This window comes from Arachis ipaensis, chromosome B7 (assembly GCF_059453495.1).
Source record: "Arachis ipaensis isolate K30076 ecotype BB chromosome B7, ASM5945349v1, whole genome shotgun sequence".
Lineage (NCBI taxonomy): Eukaryota > Viridiplantae > Streptophyta > Magnoliopsida > Fabales > Fabaceae > Arachis > Arachis ipaensis.
Window position 1 is genome coordinate 135,493,906 of NC_142442.1, and position 23,298 is coordinate 135,517,203.

Genomic DNA, 23,298 nt, shown 5'->3' on the forward strand with positions numbered 1-23,298 from the left:
CAACGGTAATAGCGAACGAGTTCAATTTGAACACATAGGGCAAACAGAAAAACGACGTCATCTTTCCACCCAGGGACCCATTTGTCCCTAACCTCAATCCACCTTATTACATGTGCACCGTTACGGTGGTCTAGGCCCAACACACACCAGCTAAGCGACACATCACCCCCCCTCTGTTACGTTTGGGAGAGCATTTTACACGGAAGGATCGATCCGTCACACGTTTTGAATAGTAAGGTGTGTTTTAGTATTTTTAGATTTTCAGGGACGAATTTGTTCACGATTTAAAAACTTAGGGACTAATTTGTCCTTTTTCCTTATTTTTTTTTCCAAAGTGAAGATTTTACCTTACTTTAAGAAAGTGATACAAAGTCTAATGTGTAACCAAAGAAATAGCAGTAGAGTTGTTCCAATTGAAACTATAAGTGACTACAGTAATAACCAATAGTCCAATAAACTAAAAAAAATACATTAGAAAATTAAAAAATTTGTCTTCTATTCATCTTCTGGAAAATTTTTTTGTTGAGTTCGAGATCTGTTTTGGACATGGATCTTCTCATTTTCAAACACTTCTTTATTGCGTGCTTTTTAATTACAATGCCCAACAAAGAGCAGCGAAGATTTTAAAGGCGTCGTTACCTTCTCTCCCACTTCGAGCACCTAATAGTACCTGGATCTATTACTCCACAAAGGAAAAATCACTTTGCAATAACGGCACCAACTTCAAATCAACTACTCCCCATTAAGTATTTTTAAAAATAATTATATCATAAAAAGATATAATTAAAGTACTAACACAAATTATATTAAATATTTTAATTAAACATATTAAATTATATAACGATTCTCTACTAATATATAATCACTTTTAGAAATCAGGCTCTTGTGTTGCATTTATAAGATTGATTAAACGATTATGATATGCGTACATCAAAATTAACTATTAAAGTTAGTTACTAGTATAAAATATATGTTGAAATATAAGTTATAAATATACATTAAAAATAAATTAAATCATGCATGTATTTATACACAAATTAGTATTTTTGTCCGTAAAAAATTACAGATATATTTAGACCAAAATTGACTATGGTAAAAATATCTAAAATGTTTAATTGTAATGTAGAATCAAAAATAATAAATAAGAAAAATAACAAATAGCAGTAATAAAAAAATAACATACTATTTTAAATTTGAAAAACTTTCTTTAAATACAAAAATTTGTTATGCTTTTCAAAGCATGTCCTTCTCTGCTATGAATAAGGATTTTCAACCCCTTCTTATTTCGAACACAAGATATAGCAACATAAAGTTGTATGGTGACTAAACACGGATTTAGAAAGATACACTCCAACATTGATAAGAGATTGTTCTTGATTTTATTGATGGTTATGGCATATGAGACAACAATAGAAAATTGTCTCCTATCCAATTTAAAAGGCCATGGTGATTGAGAAGGCCAGAAGACATACACATGAGTGGGATTAAAACTTTTTTGCCAAGATACCTTCCAACTAATACTTCTACTTCTATAACATAATTAGATAACCTTATTATAATTAGTCTGGTGCCATTACACAAACTTGCAGATTGGTCTAGATTTCTCAAAAGTATTATAGAAATCCCAACCTTCAACTTCAAAGTGTAATAAGGTAATCTTGAACATTGTAGGATATTTTAAAAATCTGGAATAAGTGTTTCAGTAGCATACTCGCTACTTTTATAAGATTTGTCAACACTGTCTGAACTCAAGTAAAGTTTTTCATTTTTTGAAAACTTCATGGTAATTTACCTTCTCAACGACATCAAGTATAGAACAAAGAATTGTTCGTAATTGCAACCAATTAGAATTCAAGTGATTTTCAAGAAGGTTTGGATATATACTATCTACAATAAAATTAAGAGAATCTTCAAAATTTGATATGAACAACTCGGTAAGAATTATAATTTCAGAGATGCCATCATTAGACCCACCTATATTGCCATCTTCAACATTTAAGATCTATTGTGAAAACAAAGCCAATTCATCATTATTAGCATGTGAAGATTTCTCTAATCTCATATTTTTGGTAAGTCTCAAAACGCTACAATAGTCCCATATGTGGAGGAACTTATGCTTGCATTAATAATTTTTGCCCTATCACTTCCAGGAATGACAAGAAGAATTTGTTTAAAATCTCTACCAAAAATTACTACCTTCCCACCAAAAGCCAAATTAGCATTATTCTTATCTATAGATGACATAATGTCTTTTAAACTTTTATCAACTGCCTCAATACTATATCTATGAATCATAGCCGCTTCTTCTTATATGATAAACTTTGTTTGCTTTAACAACTCAGCTAGTTTACTATTTTATTTGATATTACATGTAGAATCTTTATGCACCGTTAATGGTATAACAAATCTAGAATAAACTATTCTACCTCTAAGTAGTAGCAAAGTAGCAATTTCACTCAATACAATAACAAGAACAATCATTTCTGCTGATCTTAGAAGAAGTCAAAAGTGTCCAGAGATAAGGTCTTACCTATTTTTCTATGGCCATATACAAAGAATACTCCATCATTTTTTTTAGAAACTACTTTCACAATTTTCTTAAAAACACCTCGTTGTTCTTGTGTTAAGGATGAAAATAATGTCTGAAACTCATTTTTCAAAGTGTTCTTGTCATAGTTTAGCTCTTTATAAATTAAACCATTTTGAAATTTCAACTTCACAAAACATTCTAGAAAAGGCATAGGAGGATATTCCTATAAGTTTTTCCTATTATCTTGCAATATCATCTCCATTTCATATAAGCATCCTCTTTTCACCTGATCATCAGTCAAAGATAAATCTGCAAACAAAAAAATATATATATAAGAACAAATAAGAAGGTTATAGTAAGCAATATAATATGAATCATTAAAAAATAAATTTTTATTAGAATCAAAAGAGAACCTGAATTTTTAGACAATTTCTTTCATTATACAAAATATCATTAGACAGAAGCTTTCAAGATTCTTCCCAAATATGTTCTAGTATGCTCACACTATTTGACATTAATATTATAGGAAAAACTTCCTTAGATAATCACCTAAACTCCAACAATGAAGCTTCTTTGATAGCTTCAATATATTCCCTGTCATCATTAAGTAATCCCAAAGCAAAACAAATATCTCTAAAACTATTGTGAATAACACCATTTACACTTTTAATTTGGTCATAGTTGGTAGGACTTCGAACAAAATTTAGCATCATTCGTAAATAAAATAACTATCCACATATTGGAGGTACGTAGTAAAGTAGTTTAATCACACTTTCTTTTTTATTAGATTTTTTTCTTTTTTATTATAGACAAAGAATTTTAAAAACTCAGAATATGTCAACTCTTTAGCTTCTAAGTAACTATTATTAGCATCCATTTATGTAGTAAATATTAATTGATCACCCCCAAATTTTGACAAAATATCATCAATATATTTACCATCTTCATATAGAATTAGATTTTGACCAGGCAAATAAAAGCTCAATCTCTGTACAGCAGGTTCTCTAAAATGAATAGGATATGCATATATCTCCAAACAGCTTCACACGGAAATATATACATCTACAATCAAGATAGTTTTTATTTCATCAATAACTTTATTTGAGCATTCATGAGCATTATCTAAAATAGCAGTGACGCGATCGTAACCCTTGTTTATATATTTAAAGAAATACTTAATTGCTCTGCTTTGATTATACCACTCAATATTCATGTGTGTTTGATATTTTATTAGCAAAGAAAAATCATAAGGAACAACATATTAGAGTCATATTTCCTTCAGCATAACAACCCATCTTTCTTCTTCTATATATTGGATACCCTTTAGTATCAATAGTAGTTAAATCAGCAAAAGACTTGAGATAGAACTTTGAACAACGATCTTCGTTCATGCATGGTGAAAATATATTCACAGAATCGCATGGACCATGAATCATGAATTTTTTAATAACCTTGTACAACTTTGGATGCTCAAATTGATTAAAAATCTCAGCACAAATTACTTTATCTATATCTTTTGGATACTTAAAGAATCCAAAAATATTAAAATGTGAGCATGTGGTAGATCGCGCTTCTGAAATTCAATTGTATGAACATCTGCACATAAAAAAATAATATAGTACATATTAGAAACTATAAATATACTTGATGTTCTTAAAATGAGGTTAAGTACTTTTTTGTCCCTAAGGTTTGGAGTGAAAATCAAATTTGTCCCCGACCTTTTTTTGTTATTAAAATCATCCTCAACGTTACAAAACGTTATAAAATCGTCCTTTATTATTTCAATTTTATTTTTTACCAAATTACTCTTAATAATTAATAAAAATAATATTAAAAAACAAAAATAAAAACAAAAACACCCCATCCCCACACCACACCCCACCCTCATCCCCGATCTCTCTTCCTGAGTTCCCTCGCCATCCCCTTCTTCCTACTCTCTTCGAATCCCCCCTCTCTGACGCCTCATCCCTTCGTCGTGGCTCGACACCATCTTCTCCGACGAGGTCTACAACCTCGCCGCCCAGTCCCACATCACCATCTCCTTCGAGATCCCCGACTACACCGCCGACGTCGTCGCCTCGAAGCCCTCTGCCTCCTGGAGGCCATGTGCTCCCACATCTCCGCCACCGGGAGCTCGCACATACGGTATTACCAGGCGGGATCCTCGGAGATGTTCGGGTCCACACCACCCCCTCAGGATGAGACCACACCGTTTCACCCGAGATCCCCTTACGCTGCATCCAAGTGTGCGGCATACTGGTACACTGTCAATTACTGCGAGGCCTATGGGATCTTCACCTGCAACGGCATCCTCTTCAACCACCTGCAAACAGCGCCAGCAGTAGTATGTTCTGCACCGTCACTTCCTTCCTCTTCTTTTCGTTCTTCCTTTTTTTGATTTTTTTTATTTTTGAAGAACATAAAAAATTTCTGTTGTTGCTGATTTTGGATCTGAAGTTGTAGCTGATGACTATTGAATTGTTATTAAATCTAAAATTTCTGTTGATTTATTTTGCGATTATTGTTGTTGAATTGGCTAAAAATGCTGAATTTGTTGTTACTAAATTTGGCTGTTACTGTTGCTGAATTTGGTTTTTGTTTAAGGAGAGAAGAAGAATTGGGGTTTGGGGAGAGGGGAGTTCGAAGATAGTAGGAGGAACGGAATGGGGGAGGGAAGAGGAAAGAGAGATTGGGGATGAGGGTGGGATACTGGGGTGTGGGGGGTGTTTTTGTTTTGTTTTGTTAATATTATTTTCATTATTTTTATTAATTGTTAAGGGTAATTTGGTCAAAAAAATAAAATTAAAGTAAAAAAGGACGATTTTATATCGTTTTGTAACGTTGAGGATGATTTTAATAATAAAAAAGGTCGGAGATGAATTTGATTTTCATCCCAAACCTTAAGGACAAAAAAAATACTTAACCCTCTTAAAATAGTATATACTTTATTTTTTTTTAATGTACATCTTACCAACAACAACTTTACTAAAGAATCTTTTCTTTTTCAAATCTTTAATTAGCATATCAGTTTTTATTTTAAACATTCAACAAACAATATCAAGACGAGGTTCTATTTTAAACATTCGACAAACAATATCAAGACGATCTACCGACTTGAAATGTAAAAAGTCTAAAAATCACTTGATCTTTGACCATTTTAAATTACATGTAAAAATGATGAATAAATTTGGATAACCAACATGACCGCAAATTGCAACACAAATCATAGTATAAGTCATCCATATATCGCTTGCATCCTATAAAACTTGATGGTAAAACTATTTTTTTTTCTCCACCTAATGGCAAAAAAAAAATTAAGGTTGAAAAATGAAAAGTAAGCTCGAAGAAGGAAAATGTTTGAAATGAAAGTGCGCTTCTTGTTGACCCAAAAAAAAAAAAAGCACGCTTCTGTTAGACCAAAACGGTGCGCTTCATTAAGTATCTTTTAAAATTAACTATATCATAGAAAGATATAGTTATTAACACATTATATTAACTAATTTAATTAAACATATTAAATTATACACCGATTTTCTATTGTTATTGTTCGGTTGCCGAGTCCCAAACGGGTCAGGTAAGTGAAATGGGCAAATGAGATGAGGGGGATCTGGACCTAGACGACGAACGGACAGATTCCCCGAATTGTAGTGTTGGAGAGTGGAAGACGGAGACTTGGCAACCTCCTGAGCTGTGGTGTTGGGAAAGGGGGGAGCCACCTGCAATGACACTCCGACGCTCTAGTCAGGGATCGTATAGGTGGCAGTGAAAGTAATAAGTTAGTGACATACCTAGGGAGAGGGGTAGGGCCCTCCCCTTATATATTCTGTCAGTGGGACGGGTCCCACCGGATAGGCCTCCTTCCTCGAAATTTCCCCCTTCCAACTGTAATGGGCAGTCCTGGAGGAAAGGAGTTACTCGACCGTTCTTATCGGGTCGTTTGTCAGCCACTCGCCGAGCGGCCGGGGCGCTGCATCAGGTGGGCCGGGCCGGAACAGTTATATAAGCAATCCCTTTTAGAAAATAAAGCTCTTGCATCAACTGGTGCATTTGTAAGATTGAATAAACAACTATAATGCATATTCACTAAAATCAACCACCAAAATTAGTCACCGATATAAAATATATGTCGAAATGCAAATTACAAATACATATTGAAAATAAATTAAACCACACATATATTTATACACAAATACATTGATGGCTAATTTTAATAGCTGATTTTGGTATCCCAATAGCATTTTTGCTAAATAAAAAACCACCAACAATGCTACGACTCTTGCTTTCCAAGCAGAGTTCAACCTCGCTTCGCACACTCCCATTCATCTTCAAACTCTCCATTCTTAATTCACTTACTTTCTCTAGACCTGGTAGTCCTTCATATATATGCACTTCAGATTCACAATTCAAAATTTGACCTAGCAATTGCATATAACACAACTTGGGTAACACTAGTAACACTAACTAGAAAGAAAGGAGAATACAACAAATTAAAGCACATTTTGCTTCACTAGATCATTCTTGAAACTCTTGCTAACATCCTGTCTCCTCCTACTCCTAGAGTCCTAGGCATATGGAATAAAATATACAACCACCTACAACCAATTAACCAATAAATGAATTTTTCTGTACAAAATTTTACCTAACTGTAGGATGAAGTGTGTTACAGGACATGATTTAAGATAACTACTTCCTGAACATTGAGGCACCCCAAACCTTTGTTGCTGAAAGTTATTCTAAGATAGAACCTCTTGTATGGTATATTTCAAGAGGCACTTCCCTACGGTACAACATTAATTCTAGCTGCAAAAATGGTGGTTAGTGCTAAATCTCCGATGCATAATAGATCCCATGCTCTCTAAACTCCTTCATTCGATCCACACTTGGGTAAATGCAATCTCAAGCCATAAAATCAAAACAAGACAGCTAGCATCTCTATTACGAGGCTTTAGTGTTTTGAAGCCTGACTTGCTCATGAGCCTTCACCACCTCTGAAGTGAAACTTTCTAATGTCTTAAATATGGGAATTAAACCTGCTTGTAAACTATTAGAAGCTGCATCGCGGGCCTGCTTGATGGCTTCTTTATGCCTTGCTCTCTCTTCATGCAATCTCTTCTTCATAGAATCTAGATCCACTTTTAGATCATCTAGTGGTGAAACACCACTTTCAGAATGACCCTTTGACAGTGCTGTCTTCTGCGAAACTCTATCATGCACATGTTCTGTATCTCCCATTTCCCTGCGCAAGGTTCGAAGCTGCATCTCAAAATCTTTCTTCAGATACTCTGCTTTGATTCTCTGACGTTGCGCCTCGTCTTGCTTCTCCCATAGCTCATGTAGTCTTTGGGCAAATTCATGCATGGCATCTGCCACCCCCCTTTCTGATATTCTATTCATTGCTTGATGCCAATCATTGCAGATCACAAAAACTGGCGGAGCTCCAATTCGACTAGGAGAGAAGGGGACAACACCATCAGCGGTTTCTTCAGGTTCATCGAGAAGGCACCTTCTGAGCCACTCGTTCAGATTTTCAACATATGATTTTTGCATCTTGACCCAATTGTTGAACTGACTGCACCAATTTAGAAGCTCCTTTTCAAGTTCTAGGATGGCCTTCAAACTTTCGTCTCTTTGTAAACCAGTGTTAATTTTAAGAGAGTGAGTTTTACTCTCCATGATAGCTTGGAACTGTTTCTCATGGCATTTGAGCATGAATTTCCACATTCTTGTCAATCTGTTGAAACAAATGGACTATTAGTCAAATCAAATCGTAGACAATATAGCAAAGGGAAAAGCCAAGAACAATTCAACCATGATTGAAAACACAAGATTTTGACATACAAAAGCAGAAAGGATAATGTTAATAATGACACCTCAAACAAGTGTTCAACCAGCTCCAATTTTACAAGAGATGATCCCTTTTATCATCTATTTAGCCTCCAAAAGATATAAGCACACCTTATTGAAGATAAAAATCCTCAATTAAATATCTGAGCTGCCATGTTAAAAACCTCATAATCACCATCCATTCTCGACCTCCTTCATCCAAGAGTTTCCACTAGGAATTTCCCATCCTTACATGGGCATGGATAGAGGAGTGATATTTTGTTAATGAAACAAAAAGAGTTTTGGACACACTAAATTGATGAAACTTGACGGAGACCAATTGGCTGAAGCATGAGGACAAAAGGAGGGTTTTACTTGGTTAAATTCCCCGAAAGATACATTATAACAATTACAGGTTCACTGTCTCAGATCTAAATGCACACACAAAGACATTAAATCAAGGCCAAAATGACGTGACGCTTCAACTTTTGCTGGGAGTAGATAAGAATAATCATTAATACATCATTACTCACTTCAATCTAATCCTTAAAGGGAAGAAGAAACAGCCAAACAAACTGATATTTGAAATAATACCCCCACCCACCCTGCTCCTCTTCCCAACCAAAATTATTTCCCTTTCAAAGACTGTCTTGATGGTAAGACGCTACCAAGCACTCACAGATAAACATTAACATAGTGATTAAGTGAAGAAATTCAATACCCAGTAATCAAAGCTGCAAGTTGAGGCTGCAATTCATCATCCCTCAATTTGTGTATCCGCAATGATATGGCTTCCACAGTTCTGATGGAAATATTTATTTTTGTCAGCAACTTTTTTATTGATGCCTCAGTAGCATCAATTTTAGTAGATTCAGCTCCTCGATTATCCAATGTTTTCAGCCTCTTGCATTGTTTCTCATAAATAGATCGTAACCTCTCTTCATCCTGAGAACAGAGAAAAATTATGAACATGTAAACACAACTGAAATGAGCAAAGAAAAAAATTACCTAAGCTAGAATAAATATGAAACAAACAATCCATGCTCACGATCGACATATCCACGACCTACTGGACCTCAAATAACAGAGGTTAATCCTCTCCAACACGCGCGGATGTCAAACGGAAACTATATGAAGGGAATGTAGAAGCTTTTTTTTTTTTTCCTAAAAAATTAGATTATATTGACAAATAGATCATTTTAGGTCCTACCATTTATAATTCACAGATCATTTGTGTAAGAGAAGGTGGAGACTCACATGTAGTTGTTTTTATGTGAAGTTGATTGTTGAGAACTATTAAAAGATTTGACATGTTTGACTAAATTATCATTTAACAATTCTTAACTATCACTTTCACACAACTACATGTGAGTTTCCACCGTAAAAGAATCTAAACTCTTGGTTAATTTCAATAGTCATATTCATACCTTAACTTCCTTATACAGTTTCTTCTCCCATGCATAAAGTTTCTCCAAAGTAGATGAAAGGTTTAAAGGATTTGTATTGAACTCTCTCCCAGGTTCACCACAATATGCTTTTGCCATTTTCATTGCCCTAGAAGATAACTGCACTGGAGGCCTAGATGGAGGATGGGACGGTAACCTAGAAGGTGCCAATGAATGTACGATTCTGGAAAACATAACTGGAGGAAAAAACACATCAGGATATTAGATCTGGAAACAGTAACATTCACAACATTTAGTTCATTAAAATACTTAGAGGCCACTGTTTATGGTGGTATGGAGAGTAAAAATTCAAAGAATGAAATCAATAAAATCCCACAACATATATTTAGTAGAAAAATCATCTGAAGAATTCATCTTACATAGACCATTATGTCAGACGGCACCTGCATTTTCTTGAGGCTTATGAAATCACAATCAATCTACAGCTGAAAGTCTTAAAACAACTATTCCAAAATAAACCTGCTTCCATTTAATCAAGTAAACAGCTCATTGATAACATTAAAATCTAATTTTATTAGGTTAATGTGGTACAACACATGCCTCTATTTATCTCCTAATGATTGCTTAAAGAAGTTCCCCCACCTGGACAGGTTCATCACTCAGCCAAAGAAGCAAAGAAAAGCAACATTAACATAATCCACATTAATAGCTGTCTATAATGGAGCAACAACACTAGTATATACACACAGAATCAAAAGCTAACAAACCACAAGAATCTAACAAGAATGCTATGAAACAAAGAACGTCTAGAATCACATTGATACCTTTGAATGGAGCAACCCTGGACCGATAAGGTGGCTTGCAAGCCTCAAGAAGAAGTGCAACCTCCTTCCCAACATTAGAGGCAGTCTCAAACTCATCCCTGATTTCCTGAACAACCTCTTTTAAATCCCTGGTTCCATGAGGAGACAAAGTGGTCAAGCTACTCACTTTTGAAGAAGAATCACCCCCATCAACTGCCGAGACGGTTGCTTCTACCTCAAAAGTCACCCCTTTCTTCCTTCCTAACCGCTCCCCATCCTCCTCCTCCTCCTCAGGGGAGCTCCTAGAAACAATGGTGTCAGGGCTGCTGCTAGTCTTAATCTCCTTCTCATGAAGGGAACCAGAACCACCACCACTATCATCACTACTTCCATGGAACCTCACGGTCTTATTGGAACTCCCCTCACCATTTTTCCTTTGTTGTTTTCGTTGTTGGGGCATTGATACTGGCACTGCCTTTGAATTTGAGGTACCTTCTCCAAAATCCCTCTCCCTAAAATGTTGTTTTTGTTGTTGGTGGTTTTGCATTGGTGGTGCTTTTTCCTCATTCAATATCTTCTTCTTCTCCTTCTCCCTGTGGTTCTGGAGAACCTCCTTCAGCACTTCTTGCTCAGTCTCATCTTCCAATTCTGGAATCCCTTCTCTTTCCCTCACCTCATTCGAATCCGGGCTACTAGAAATCGAACCGAACCCATACCTCCCCTGAGAAGATAGATAACCCGAGTAACCATTGTCATAACTATCAAACACATTCAAAAAATCCCATGCTGAAACCCTCGGCGGAGATGGGGGTGCCGGAGGCGGCGGAGGCGCCGCCGGCGAAGCTGTCCTCTGTTGACCGTAGTAAGAATACTCCGCCCCCGGAGGCGGCGGAGAAGAACCGCTCGGAAACCCAAAATAACCACCAGCACCACCATTGTAACCAAACCCGTATCCACCATAACTATTTTGCGGGTCGGGCCATTGACCCGACTCTGCAACACGGGTCTGTGGCTCTTCGTAGATCATGGATCTTCCAGGAGGCGCGGTTCTCTTCATGTAGAAAGCATATGTATGATTACTATTATACCCTTCCCCTTGTGGATTGTGCCCCCAATCTTGTGGTTCATGATCATGGTAATATCCGTACCCGTAAGGTGGTGGTGCTTCTTCGTCATCTTCTTCAATATCGTGCTCTTCCTCTTCGATGTGGATGTGACCCGAAGAAGAAGAGCGCAATTCGGAATCTGAATCGGACAGGTGTATGTGTGACCCACCGTCGATCTCGTCGCTCCCGGAAGCATCGCCGCCATGCGAAATGGAAGTTGAAGAAGTTGAGGCCCTGATTTTGTTTTTGGTTTTGGTTTTTGTATTTTTAGAGGGTTTTCCTTGGTCGGAGGGCAATGTGAGGACTGGGGAGCTGAGAGAGGAGGGGGAGGAGCCGGTGACGGAGGCGGAGGCGGTGGCGAAGACGAGGTCGTGGTCGGCGAATTTACGTAGCGCTTCGCCGATGTCTCTGAGGGAGTGGAAATAGGCGACGTGAGCAGCGGCGAGGGCGTAGCGGTGGTCGGAAGCGGCTCTGAGGAAGTCCCGTCGTTCTCTGCAGAGAGTGACGAGTGGGAGGTGGTCCACCTTGGAGCCTCCGCATCCCATGTTCGTCACGGCAGAAGCAGGGTCATGATGGTCATTCCACCATTGAGACAAAGAAAGAAGAAGGAGTGGTGTTTGTTTGTGTTGATGAGTTTCGTACTGTTCAGTGTTTCAGTCAGCTCTGCATTCTTTTAGAGAGAGAGAGAGAGAGAGAGAGCATGAAAATGCGTGTGTGTTTGGGGTGGAAAACGAGGGAGAGATCAAGCCGTTAAAATGCAAAGAGAGATGTATGGATTCATCAGGGTTCAGGGAACCAGCAGAATCATTTCCAATCACCCCTCAGATATTATTTTTTAAATTTAATTTAAGCGGAAGTATTATTAAATTAGTCAAAAATTGAAGAGGGAAGGAGGGATGTTATGTTGTTATTATTATAGTGTGTGAATAATTAATAATAATGATAAAGAAATGGAGGAAAGTGGGAAAGTAGCATGGAGATTGGTGAAGAGTTGGGGGGCTTTCTGATTCAGAGGGTCACAGAATGAATAGTTAATAGCAATGGCAACAGAACCAGCAGCAAAAACAACAAGAAAGAACGAAGGAAGGAAGGGAAAAATAAGAGAAGGAGAAGAATGAAAAAGACTCGTGGAACCCGCACCCGCCATTTGCAACGGACCCCTTCCATTATTATAATTTATTACCATTTTTCATTAATTTAATTTTTGATAAAGGATCATCTGTAAGGCTCATCTAAGGACTAAGGAGTGCTGCTATTTGTAATTTTTTTTTTTTTTTTGACTCCTGCTATTTGTATTTGTTTAGTTAAATAAATTTTGTTTTGTTTTTTATATTAATAATTTGAAAAGATAAACGATTTTGTTAAATAAATAATGACTTTTGTAAATAATGTGAATAATGAGTTTTAAAATTGACCTAATAAAGTAAAAAAAACACTCTATTCCTAAATTACTTCTTAAACTTTAATATTAGAATAATCATCTGCACACCTAGTGAATTAAATATACAGTTATTATTAACTGTGTATGAATAACCAATCAATTAAAAATAACGAATATAATTATCTGCATAGCTATTAAATTGAGCATTCAACATATCCATTATTCATATTATTTAATATTCTCATTGTCTACCTATACTTTTCCTTAAAAGTTAAACTTTTTTTTGTTAAAATTAAAAAAAATTATAGTAATTTATTTGTTACTTCAATTGGCATATCTTTTTAAGGAGTTTAATACTTTTATTTTTTAAAGTGCATTAACATTTATCAACGTGTATAAATACAGAAATATAATTATTTATATATTATTTATCAGTTCAAATTTTAAAAAATAATTTTATAACATAATATTATAACTTTAAAATCTAAAAGTTAATTTTTGTTATCCAACATAAAAGCATTTCAACATAATGCAAACAAAAGAGGAAAACAAATTATTTTTTAAAACAATCATTCATTAAAATAAATATAAAAAAGTTATACATAATACCTCATTTATGTATTATCTTATAAACAAAATAATTATTTTTCATATTTCATCCAAAAAGGGAAACAATTTTATAAAAGCTAATTAATTCAATAAAATTTGAGAAATGATAATGTCTATTTCATTTTTTATAATATTATTCCACACATAATTTTTTTGTATTATGTGTTTGTATAAATTTATTAAAAAATGATATTATTAAAATAAAAATAACAATATCTATTTTATAATTATATATATAATAAAAATTTATATGCAATTATTTTTATATAAAATTAATAATTAAAAATTATTAAATAATTTGATAAATTTAATTAAATTATGATATGAATTTATATATATTTTGGATGTGTTGAGGGACATCTTGCAATAAGGTGGAGAAAGGGCATCTACAATTCAAACCACGTGGTCATTAGTCATTTTAGTCATTTACTCATTCAAATTTGAGGTCAATGGTACTGCTTATAAACAATTGACACCCCCTCCTTGGTCCCTCCCAATTCCTCCATAATAAACTTTACAATTTGCATAAACGAGCGTTATTAAAACTGAATTTTATTGTAATTTTTAGGGCAAAAAACCCAAATAAACCAAGGAGCATTTGAAATTATCTAAATCCGCCAAATCAAAAATCTTCACCTGTATCCACCAGGACCAATTATTATGTAATTCGAATCAATAAGATTCGAATTATGATATCAAGTAATTCGAATTGATTTAATTCGAATTGTGTACATGCAATGACTTAAAGTAATTCGAATCAATATGATTCGAATTACTATGAACGTAAGAATATATAGGTAATTCGAAACAACTTGTTTCGATATATATATGTAGAATTCGAATCTTATTAATTCGAATTACTAGGTTATTTTGTGTTTCAACATAATTCGAAACAACTTGTTTCGAATTATAACTTTAGAATTCGAGTTTAGTTAGTTCGAATTACTAGGTTAGGTTGTGATAAATCGAAACAACTTGTTTCGAATTATATATATATAGCACGAACCAGGGCTATATATATATGCTGTGAACTCATGATGCTGTGAACAAAGTGGGGAGATGGCTAGTGAGGGGAGTTTCCTAGTGTTGGTACATTATAGAGGGTCGATTAAGAGAAAAACTCGATCCGGCGTGAAGTTCACTGATAAGGATCCACTATGTATTATCGTGACGCCAACAACCACCTACGATGCTCTTGTTAGCTGTGTGCTGGATAAGCTTGGTCTCGAAGGAGTTAAAAGGGTCAAGAAGTTTTTCTACCGCATTCCAACAGCGGTGCTCCATGACACCGTGAAGTTTGATTGTTCCACAATCGGCAGTAACGAGGACTTGCAGGTTATGTTTCTTTGTCGTAGGCAGTATCCCGAGGTAAGGACACCGGAGTTGTTGGCTAAGTTGGTTGATGTGGTATCTAGCTCGGGTGGTTCAAACCGGAATGCGAATACTATAGCCGCAGTTGCCGGGTCGAGCTCGAGACCTGCTGTTGCTTCGTCCTCTGCTCCTGTGTATGAGCCACCTATGCAGCCTGTTGCGTCCCCTTCGTTTGCCGTAGATCTGGGCGGGAATGTTGGAGATGAGGTTCGGCATGGGGAACATATTCCCACCGAGGAGCATTGTCCCACACCGGCTGGTGTTGGTGATGGTTTGTTTGAGGATCCAGATGACGATGACGTGGAGCCGGATTTGATCGCTGATGAAAGCGGCGATGATGTTGGAACTACTGTTCCGAGAAGGGCTACAGGTGGATCTAGTTCTGGCACACAACAGTATCCACCCCATTTTTCCTCGTTGGACCTGGATGCTATGCGGCAGGATGAAAATGCTCTGCTGCCCTCAGGATTTGGCGGTAGAGATACCGAGGGGTCTGCCGGTGTGAACGAGTTTCAGGTTGGCCAACAATTTCAGGATAAAGATGAGGCGCTGTTCAATGTGAAGACGTACAGTATCCGCCGAGGGGTCCAGTACAAGGTCGTTGAGTCTGACTATCGGAGGTATGTGGGAAAGTGTTCTGAGTTTGGGAATGGGTGCACATGGCTCATTCGGATGAGTCTCCGACAGTGGAAGGGTATCTGGGAAGTGAAGCGATACAACGGTCCGCATACATGTCTCGCCAGCTCCATCTCCAGCGACCATAGGAGTCTGGACTACCATGTGATATCCACCTTCATTATGCCGATGGTTAGGGCTGATGCAGCTGTGAACATCAAGGTCCTTCAAAATGCCACGGCCGCACAATTTGGGTTCAGGCCAACGTACAGGAGGGTATGGATGGCGAAGCAGAAGGCCGTTGCCGTCATATATGGGGACTGGGACGAGTCGTACAACGAGCTGCCAAGGTGGGTTTTAGGAGTTCAGCTGACGATGCCTGGCACTGTAGCCGTCCTCAGGACTTGCCCTGTTCGAGTTGGGGGACAGGTTGACGAGTCTCAAGTTTATTTTCATAGGCTGTTCTGGACTTTCCCCCCTTGTATCCAGGCATTCCGTCATTGCAAGCCTCTGGTGAGTATTGATGGGACCCATCTATATGGGAAGTATGGGGGAACACTGCTTGTCGCCATTGCACAGGACGGAAACTCGAACATCCTCCCCGTGGCATTTGCACTAGTCGAGGGTGAGAATGCTGAGTCATGGTCTTTCTTTCTTTCCCACCTCCGTGAGCACGTGACACCTCAGCCGGGTCTGTTAGTTATTTCAGATAGGCATAATGGCATCAAGGCAGCACTCGAGGCTCCGGATGGGGGATGGCTACCCCCAGCTGCGTACCGGGCGTTCTGCATTCGACACGTTGCATCGAACTTTGCATTGACGTTCAAGGGAAAAGATGCGCGGAGGCTTCTTGTTAACGCCGCATATGCGAAGACTGAAGTGGAGTTCGACTACTGGTTTGACATTCTGCGCTCTGAGAATCCGGCAATGTGTGACTGGGCGAACCGAATCGAGTATTCGTTGTGGACACAGTACTGTGATGCGGGTCGGAGATTCGGGCACATGACAACCAATATTTCTGAATGTGTCAACTCAATCCTGAAGGGGGTAAGAAACCTCCCTGTTTGCTCGCTGGTGAAGGCCACATACGGAAGGCTAGCTGAGCTATTTGTCCGTAAGGGAAGGGAGGCCGAGGCTCAGATGGGTACTGGACAACAATTCAGTCAATACCTAGTAAAGTGTATCGAGGCCAACCTGAAGACAGCCAGGTGCTTCACGGTGACTGTTTACGACAGGGATAACTCGGAATACACCGTTGCTGAGACGACTCCGACAGGTTCATTCTCCCTTGGTACGTACAGGGTCTCGTTAGGTTCTAAGACTTGTGATTGTGGATACTTCCAAGCACTTCATTTTCCCTGTCCACACGCACTGGCATGTTGTGCTTATTCACGACTTACATGGCAGCCCTACGTCCACGAGGTCTATCGCCTGAGTTCCGTTTTTGGTGTCTATCAGATGGGATTTACACCTCCCATTCCAGAGGGTTTCTGGCCACCTTATGCAGGGCCAACCGTTATACCGGATCCGAATATGAGGCGTGCGAGGGAGGGTCGTCCTAGATCCACAAGAATCCGCACCAACATGGATGAAGCAGATCCGAACCGGCCAAAGAGATGTGGCCTCTGCAGGCAGCCAGGTCACACCAGGCGTAGTTGTCCACAAGGCGCAGGCCCCAGCGGACCTGCTGGAAATCAATAGGAGATTTCTTAATGTATTAGCACTTGTCTTCTATGTAAGTTAGCAACCATTGTGCTCCTTTGTACTAAGTTGTTTCCTATTAGTAATGAAACTTGTTATTCGGACCAAATTTTTCTGCTGACTATGTTTTAAGTGATTGAAATTAGTTTCTAAAACAAACAACATTACCGCGAGGGATGAATCATAATGAATAACATAACATGAAACTATATACCATAACAGAAAAGTGGAATACATCATAGTAAATGACATAACAAAACAACAAAGTACATACCATAACATCAAATAACATAACTACAACGTACATACCATAACAATGATAACCAACCAATAAGGTAGACAATATAAATATAACAACATGACATACACCACTATCCATAAATCATCTAAATAGGTGCGATCCAGTGCCGCAACGGCGTGGCACCCGTGTCCGGAAACTCCTCCGTATAAGTGGCTCCTCATCCTCAATAGACTCGTCGCTGTCATCCGGAACTGGCTGTCTCGGGGTCACACGCGCAGCATGCACGGGTCTGGATGATGACGGGCCGGCAACTGAATGTGACCCAATAGTCTGGGCAGATGGTGGGGTCCCTCCCATGGCAAAAGGATGCGGGGGAGCTATCGTGGCAGGCTCGTTCAGATCTACATCCAGGGCTGCCTGTGTCCCTGTCGTCTGAACCCGTCCGGCTGCAGCCTCATCCTCCTGCATGATAGTCCGGATATCATCAAGGAAATGCGGTCCACCAAACTCGGCCACAATGCCATCACTAGCAAGCAAGTCTCCAAACATCGAGCTCGGACTCACCCATGGAGTACTCTCCTGGAGGGTATGATCATCACCGGGAACACCTACGAAGTAATCTCCAAGACCTCCACCACCAAGCCCAGCATCAGTGTGAGTCGTCGGATCTCCCATGCCAGATCCACGCGACCCACCCTCATGCCCGCCCCGATGGGCCCTATCAACCCCCGCAACATCACCTCCCATAGGCATCTGGGCACCCTCTCTAGCAGCACCCACTCTCCTCCTGCCTCCACGACCACGAACTCTCCCGCCACCCCTAACTGGGGGTTCGACGTCATCCATAGCAAGATCCGCCCCGATCCACTCCCGCTGGCTACGACGTGTCCCAACTCGAGCTCTCCGCTCAATACGACGTCTGTCGGGAACGTCCTCGACCCGGTCCATATCTGGAAGTCGACCAGCACCCCTCTGCGTAGCCTCATCTGGAATAGGAATACCTCTCGGATCCCCCAATAACATCTCCGGCGACAGAAACCTCTTTCCGTGCTGATACCACCATGTCAAGAAATCGTGTGACGGACCGGGATCGGGGACGATGTCAAACTGTAGAATGTGCTCCGCACGCTCCTGCCAGTGATCGTGCCAGTCAGCGTACTGTGCCGGGAACCAACGGTCACCTCCTCTCCCATCCTTCGACATCAAGAAGTCGATGTTCAAGGCGGGAGACGGTATGGGCTGAACGCCACCAAACTGAGGTAAAACTCTATCAACCTGATGCCACTCCACAACCGCAAAGTAAATCAGGGACGTCCTGCAGCGCCATAACATCGTATGCCGAGGCTCCAAGACCTCCGGATGTACAACCTGGATGACGTCTAGTGCGCTATAAGGCATTCATATGAACTGGAAAAATAAAATTTAAAAGGGTTGGACAATATAAACTGAAACAATGACTTGAAATACACATGCTCTGCGTACTTACCTGCCGAGGCTGTAACAAGTCGATCTTCAGGCGAGCCATCTGTACCCGAGGTCCCTTGTTGCTAATCCCAGGATTGTAACCAGACCATCTACGTAGGAGAAACATTAAAATTGGTTTCATAATCGAAAATAAATACGAGAAGCATATATAATACAAAACAATAACGGTACCTCGAGGCAAGGGGCCAGCTAATCTCATCATACCCAGATGGTCTAAGAGTGGGAAACCTCCAGAATATCCAAGACTGTAGTAACTGTAAAGGGCCAGCTAACTTCACCACATGTCTGTTGGCGACTCGGCACATGCACCTGTACAACCATGCAAGTGCCGCCGACCCCCAACTGTAGCGACCCATCTCCTCAAGCCGAGCAACATAAGGTAGCCATCTGATGTGTATACGGTTGCCGGACTTGTCGGCAAACAGCTGCGTGCCCAATAACATCATGATATAGGCCCGGACAAAGCGCCTAACTGTCTCCTCATCAGCCCCGTCTGGACACTCTGCAAATGTCTCCTGAAACCAGGTGCAGTTGACTGCGAATTTCTGCACCTGGTTCTCGGGAGGTAAAACACCGAGCAACTCATGGAACCACTGCCAAGCAGGTCTCCCACCCTCAATGTAAAGGTGGAAGTCTGTCAGGCAACCACTAACGTAATCTCCGTCCACTGGCAACCCCAGCTGGTATGCGACGTCCTGAAGAGTGATGGTGCACTCTCCGAACGGCATGTGGAAGGTGTGCGTCTCAGGCCGCCACCTCTCGACGAATGCGCTGACTAGGGGCTCGTCTAGTCGGAACCATCTGTCATTCAGTCTCGCAAGATGGTACAATCCGGCCATCTGCAGGTACGGAACGTACCTCTCATCAAGACGCATCCCCTGCTGCCGCCTAACGCTGGATATGCAACGACGAGGCTGGCCAGTACATAAACCGCATAATTAGAAGAGATGCACAACCCACTAACATATACAATATCTTTCATAAGGAAGCAGAAAATAAATCGTCATGTGTAAAAGATAAATGAAACAAACGACCAACATTTTATACAGAAACCGCTCACTCAAACCTAGTGCAAATACCATTAACAAAAACAGATGCATGATCACATTTATCATAAACCGCTACCGTTAACCACTAAACCGCTAAACCGCTTAGTTAAACCGCTAAGACTAAAATAAACCGCTATAAAAAATCATTAAGAAAACCCTCTACCATACACCACCAACTCACACCACCCCCTAAACCGCTAACCATCACAAAAACCACTATCCAAAACAATTAGCACAAACCGCTTAAAAAAACCAATTTCAAATACCACTAACAAAAACCACCGGCCTAAACCGCTTGCCTAAACTGCTAACAGTAAAATAAACCGCTATAAAAAACCATTAAAAAAACCCACTACCATACACCACCAACTCAAACCACCCCCTAAACCGCTAACCATCACTAAAACCACTATCCAAAACAATTAGCACAAACCGCTTAAAAAAACCAATTTCAAATACCACTAACAAAAACCAATGGCCTAAACCGCTTGCTTAAACCGCTAACACTAATATAAACCGCTTTAAAAAACCATTAGCAATAAACCACTAGCATGCACCACTCTCCTAAACCACTATCCTAAACCACTAACAGTAACATAAACCATCATCAAAAACCATTAACAAATACCGTTATCATAAAACGCTTTCATAAACCACTAACCTCGTCGTTGATGACACCGGCGATATGCGCAACTCCATCCAAACGATAAAGCCTTCCCGGATCGTCCCCCATCCACAAAAAAAGGCGATCTCCTCTTACTCGTACGAAAGGTTGGTCGTTTTCTCTGGGATTTGGTGGGGTTACAGAACGACAAACTGATTCGAATGAACTTGCTTCGAACTCCTTTTATAGCCGAAACAGTTGTAATTCGAATCAACTTGATTCGAATTACTATGGAAATAGTTTCTAGCCCTAATTCGAATCAACTAGATTCGAACCTCTCTAACATAAACTTCTCCTAGTAATTCGAATTAACTGAATTCGAAATAGCTTATGTCAATTCGAAACGTATTGATTCGAATTACATGATTTCTTGGATGAGTATAATTCGAATCATATTGATTCGAATTATGTTCATATGTTGCATGGAGATAATTCGAATTATATCAATTCGAATTACTTGAGAGTATAATTCGAATCTTATTGATTCGAATTATATAATAATTCGTCCTGGTTGATTCAGGTATGAATTTCTGGTTTGGCTGATATTGGTAATTTTGAGCTCTCCTTGGTATATATTGGTTTTTTGCCCTAATTTTTATTACTGCATTGTTTGTTGCAATACCACTATTGTAATTCTCATTGTTCTATTGGGAGTTTATGATTTATGTATCCGAGACTGATCGAAGGGGGGTCGAAGTGTGCTAGAGCAATAGTCCAGAAGCGTGCATAAAGTGACTTTATTCAGATTCAATCTTACCTCCTAATTATTGAAAGATTTGGCTAAAAAAAATAGAGATATTATTATATTAATTAAAGAATACTAATTTAAATTAGTTCTTAAATGGATACTTTAACTTTTAAATTTTAAAATACATAAAATTTATTTTTATTAGATAATATAATTTTTTTAAATTTTGATTCAAATAGTGAAATATAAAATATTTTTTTTAAAAAAATTCTCAAAACAATACTTAAAAGATTTTTAAATAATTATTTTAATTAAATAGATCAAATTAAAAAAAATATATTATTTAACGAAAATAAACATTAAAATTTATTTTACGTATTTTAAAATTTTAAAGATTAAAGTATTTAATTTTAAAAATTTTAATTTGAATAATTATTCTTAATTAACAGATTTAAAATAAAGTTTTTGTTGCCATATTTTTGGAGTATTGATTGGTATTATTATTATTAGAAAAAATTAAATTTTTTAATAATTATATTATAAATGTACTAAAAAATTAATTATCTAATATTTTAGAAAAATATTTTTTATTAAACACTTTAAAAAAATATTTAAAATATTCTATACAAAATTTTATTTATGTTTACAACCTATCGATAATTTAATTTTGGTACCGCGAGCGAGCACTAACTTGGCTGCATAAATACCAATAAATGCGCGTCAAGTATCCTATGCCCACCTTTTAACAACAAAGTGTGGAAATTAGTGAAATTTTTTCCATAATAAATATTACCTGTATAGGGTAGTATTCCAATGTACACTGCCTATTATATTAGTACAGTACCAATTTATTTTTTGAGTTCAGTTATATATTCAAGTATTTTTATCAATTAAATTTGATTAAGTTAGTTTAAATTTAACAAAAATTATTTTCATCATATTAATATGTATACACGCACATTTCAATAACGTAAATATATCATTTTTTGTCTTTGCCTTTATGTTTTTTTTTCTTTGCATTCTTCCTTCTTCATCTTCGTTTTCCTCTTTTTTCGTCTTTGCATTCCTCCTCCTTTTTCTTCTTCGTGTTCTTCCTTCTTCTTTTTCGCGTTCTTCCTTCTTCTTTATATTCGCGTTTTTTCTTTTCTTCTTCGCGTGTTTTCTCTCAATCGTCATTTTTTTGCTGCTATTGTTGTTGCATTTTTTTCTTTTTCTCCTTTTAATTGTGATTCATTTAGATCCAAAAATGAATTTGATGTGTTTTTGTTAATAATTGAGCCTTTTTTATTGCTTGTTCAAAATTGAACTAATTTCGATTCATTTGTGATTTAATTGAGGTTCACTTGATACTAATGTTAAATATTGACCAAATTTTTTATTTCTTAAGAAATTTCGATTTATTTCTTAGTTTAATTGAGGTTCATTTGGATTCAAAAATAAATTGTATGTATTTTTGTTGATGATTCAGTCTTTTTGACTGCTTGTTCAAAACTGAATTAATTTCTATTTATTTGCGTGTTAATTGAGGTTCACTTGATGCTGCTGATAAGTATTGACCAAATTTTTTATTCCTTAAGTAACTTCGGTTCATTTCTTAGTTTATTTGAGGTACATTTGGATCCAGAAATGAATTCGATGTGTTTATTTTAATTGAGGTTCACTTGATATTGTTGATAAGTATTGACAAAATTTTTTAGTAAAGAATAATGAAATTACTTATTATCACTTTATTCCATTGCATTAGATTCTAATACATTCTATTCAATTTATTCAAATTTGAACAAGCAATCAAAAAAATTCAATCATCAATAAAAACATATCAAATT

At 37.9% G+C, this 23,298-nt stretch overlaps 2 protein-coding genes across 2 annotated transcripts; one reads left to right on the forward strand and one right to left on the reverse strand.

Moving 5' to 3' along the window:
• Positions 1 to 6,621: 6,621 nt before the first annotated feature.
• LOC107607816 (uncharacterized) lies at positions 6,622 to 12,817 on the reverse strand. Its single transcript, XM_088493517.1, has 4 exons — positions 10,584 to 12,817; positions 9,781 to 9,995; positions 9,075 to 9,298; positions 6,622 to 8,261 (listed from the first exon to the last, which is right to left on the reverse strand). Exons 1-4 carry the CDS (start codon positions 12,211 to 12,213, stop codon positions 7,466 to 7,468), a joined length of 2,865 nt encoding a protein of 954 aa, XP_088349643.1. The 5' UTR covers positions 12,214 to 12,817; the 3' UTR covers positions 6,622 to 7,465.
• Positions 12,818 to 14,717: 1,900 nt separating this feature from the next.
• On the forward strand, positions 14,718 to 20,141 carry LOC148554264 (uncharacterized). The gene is made up of 2 exons (XM_088492435.1): positions 14,718 to 16,073; positions 20,121 to 20,141. Exons 1-2 carry the CDS (start codon positions 14,718 to 14,720, stop codon positions 20,139 to 20,141), a joined length of 1,377 nt encoding a protein of 458 aa, XP_088348561.1.
• Positions 20,142 to 23,298: the final 3,157 nt, after the last annotated feature.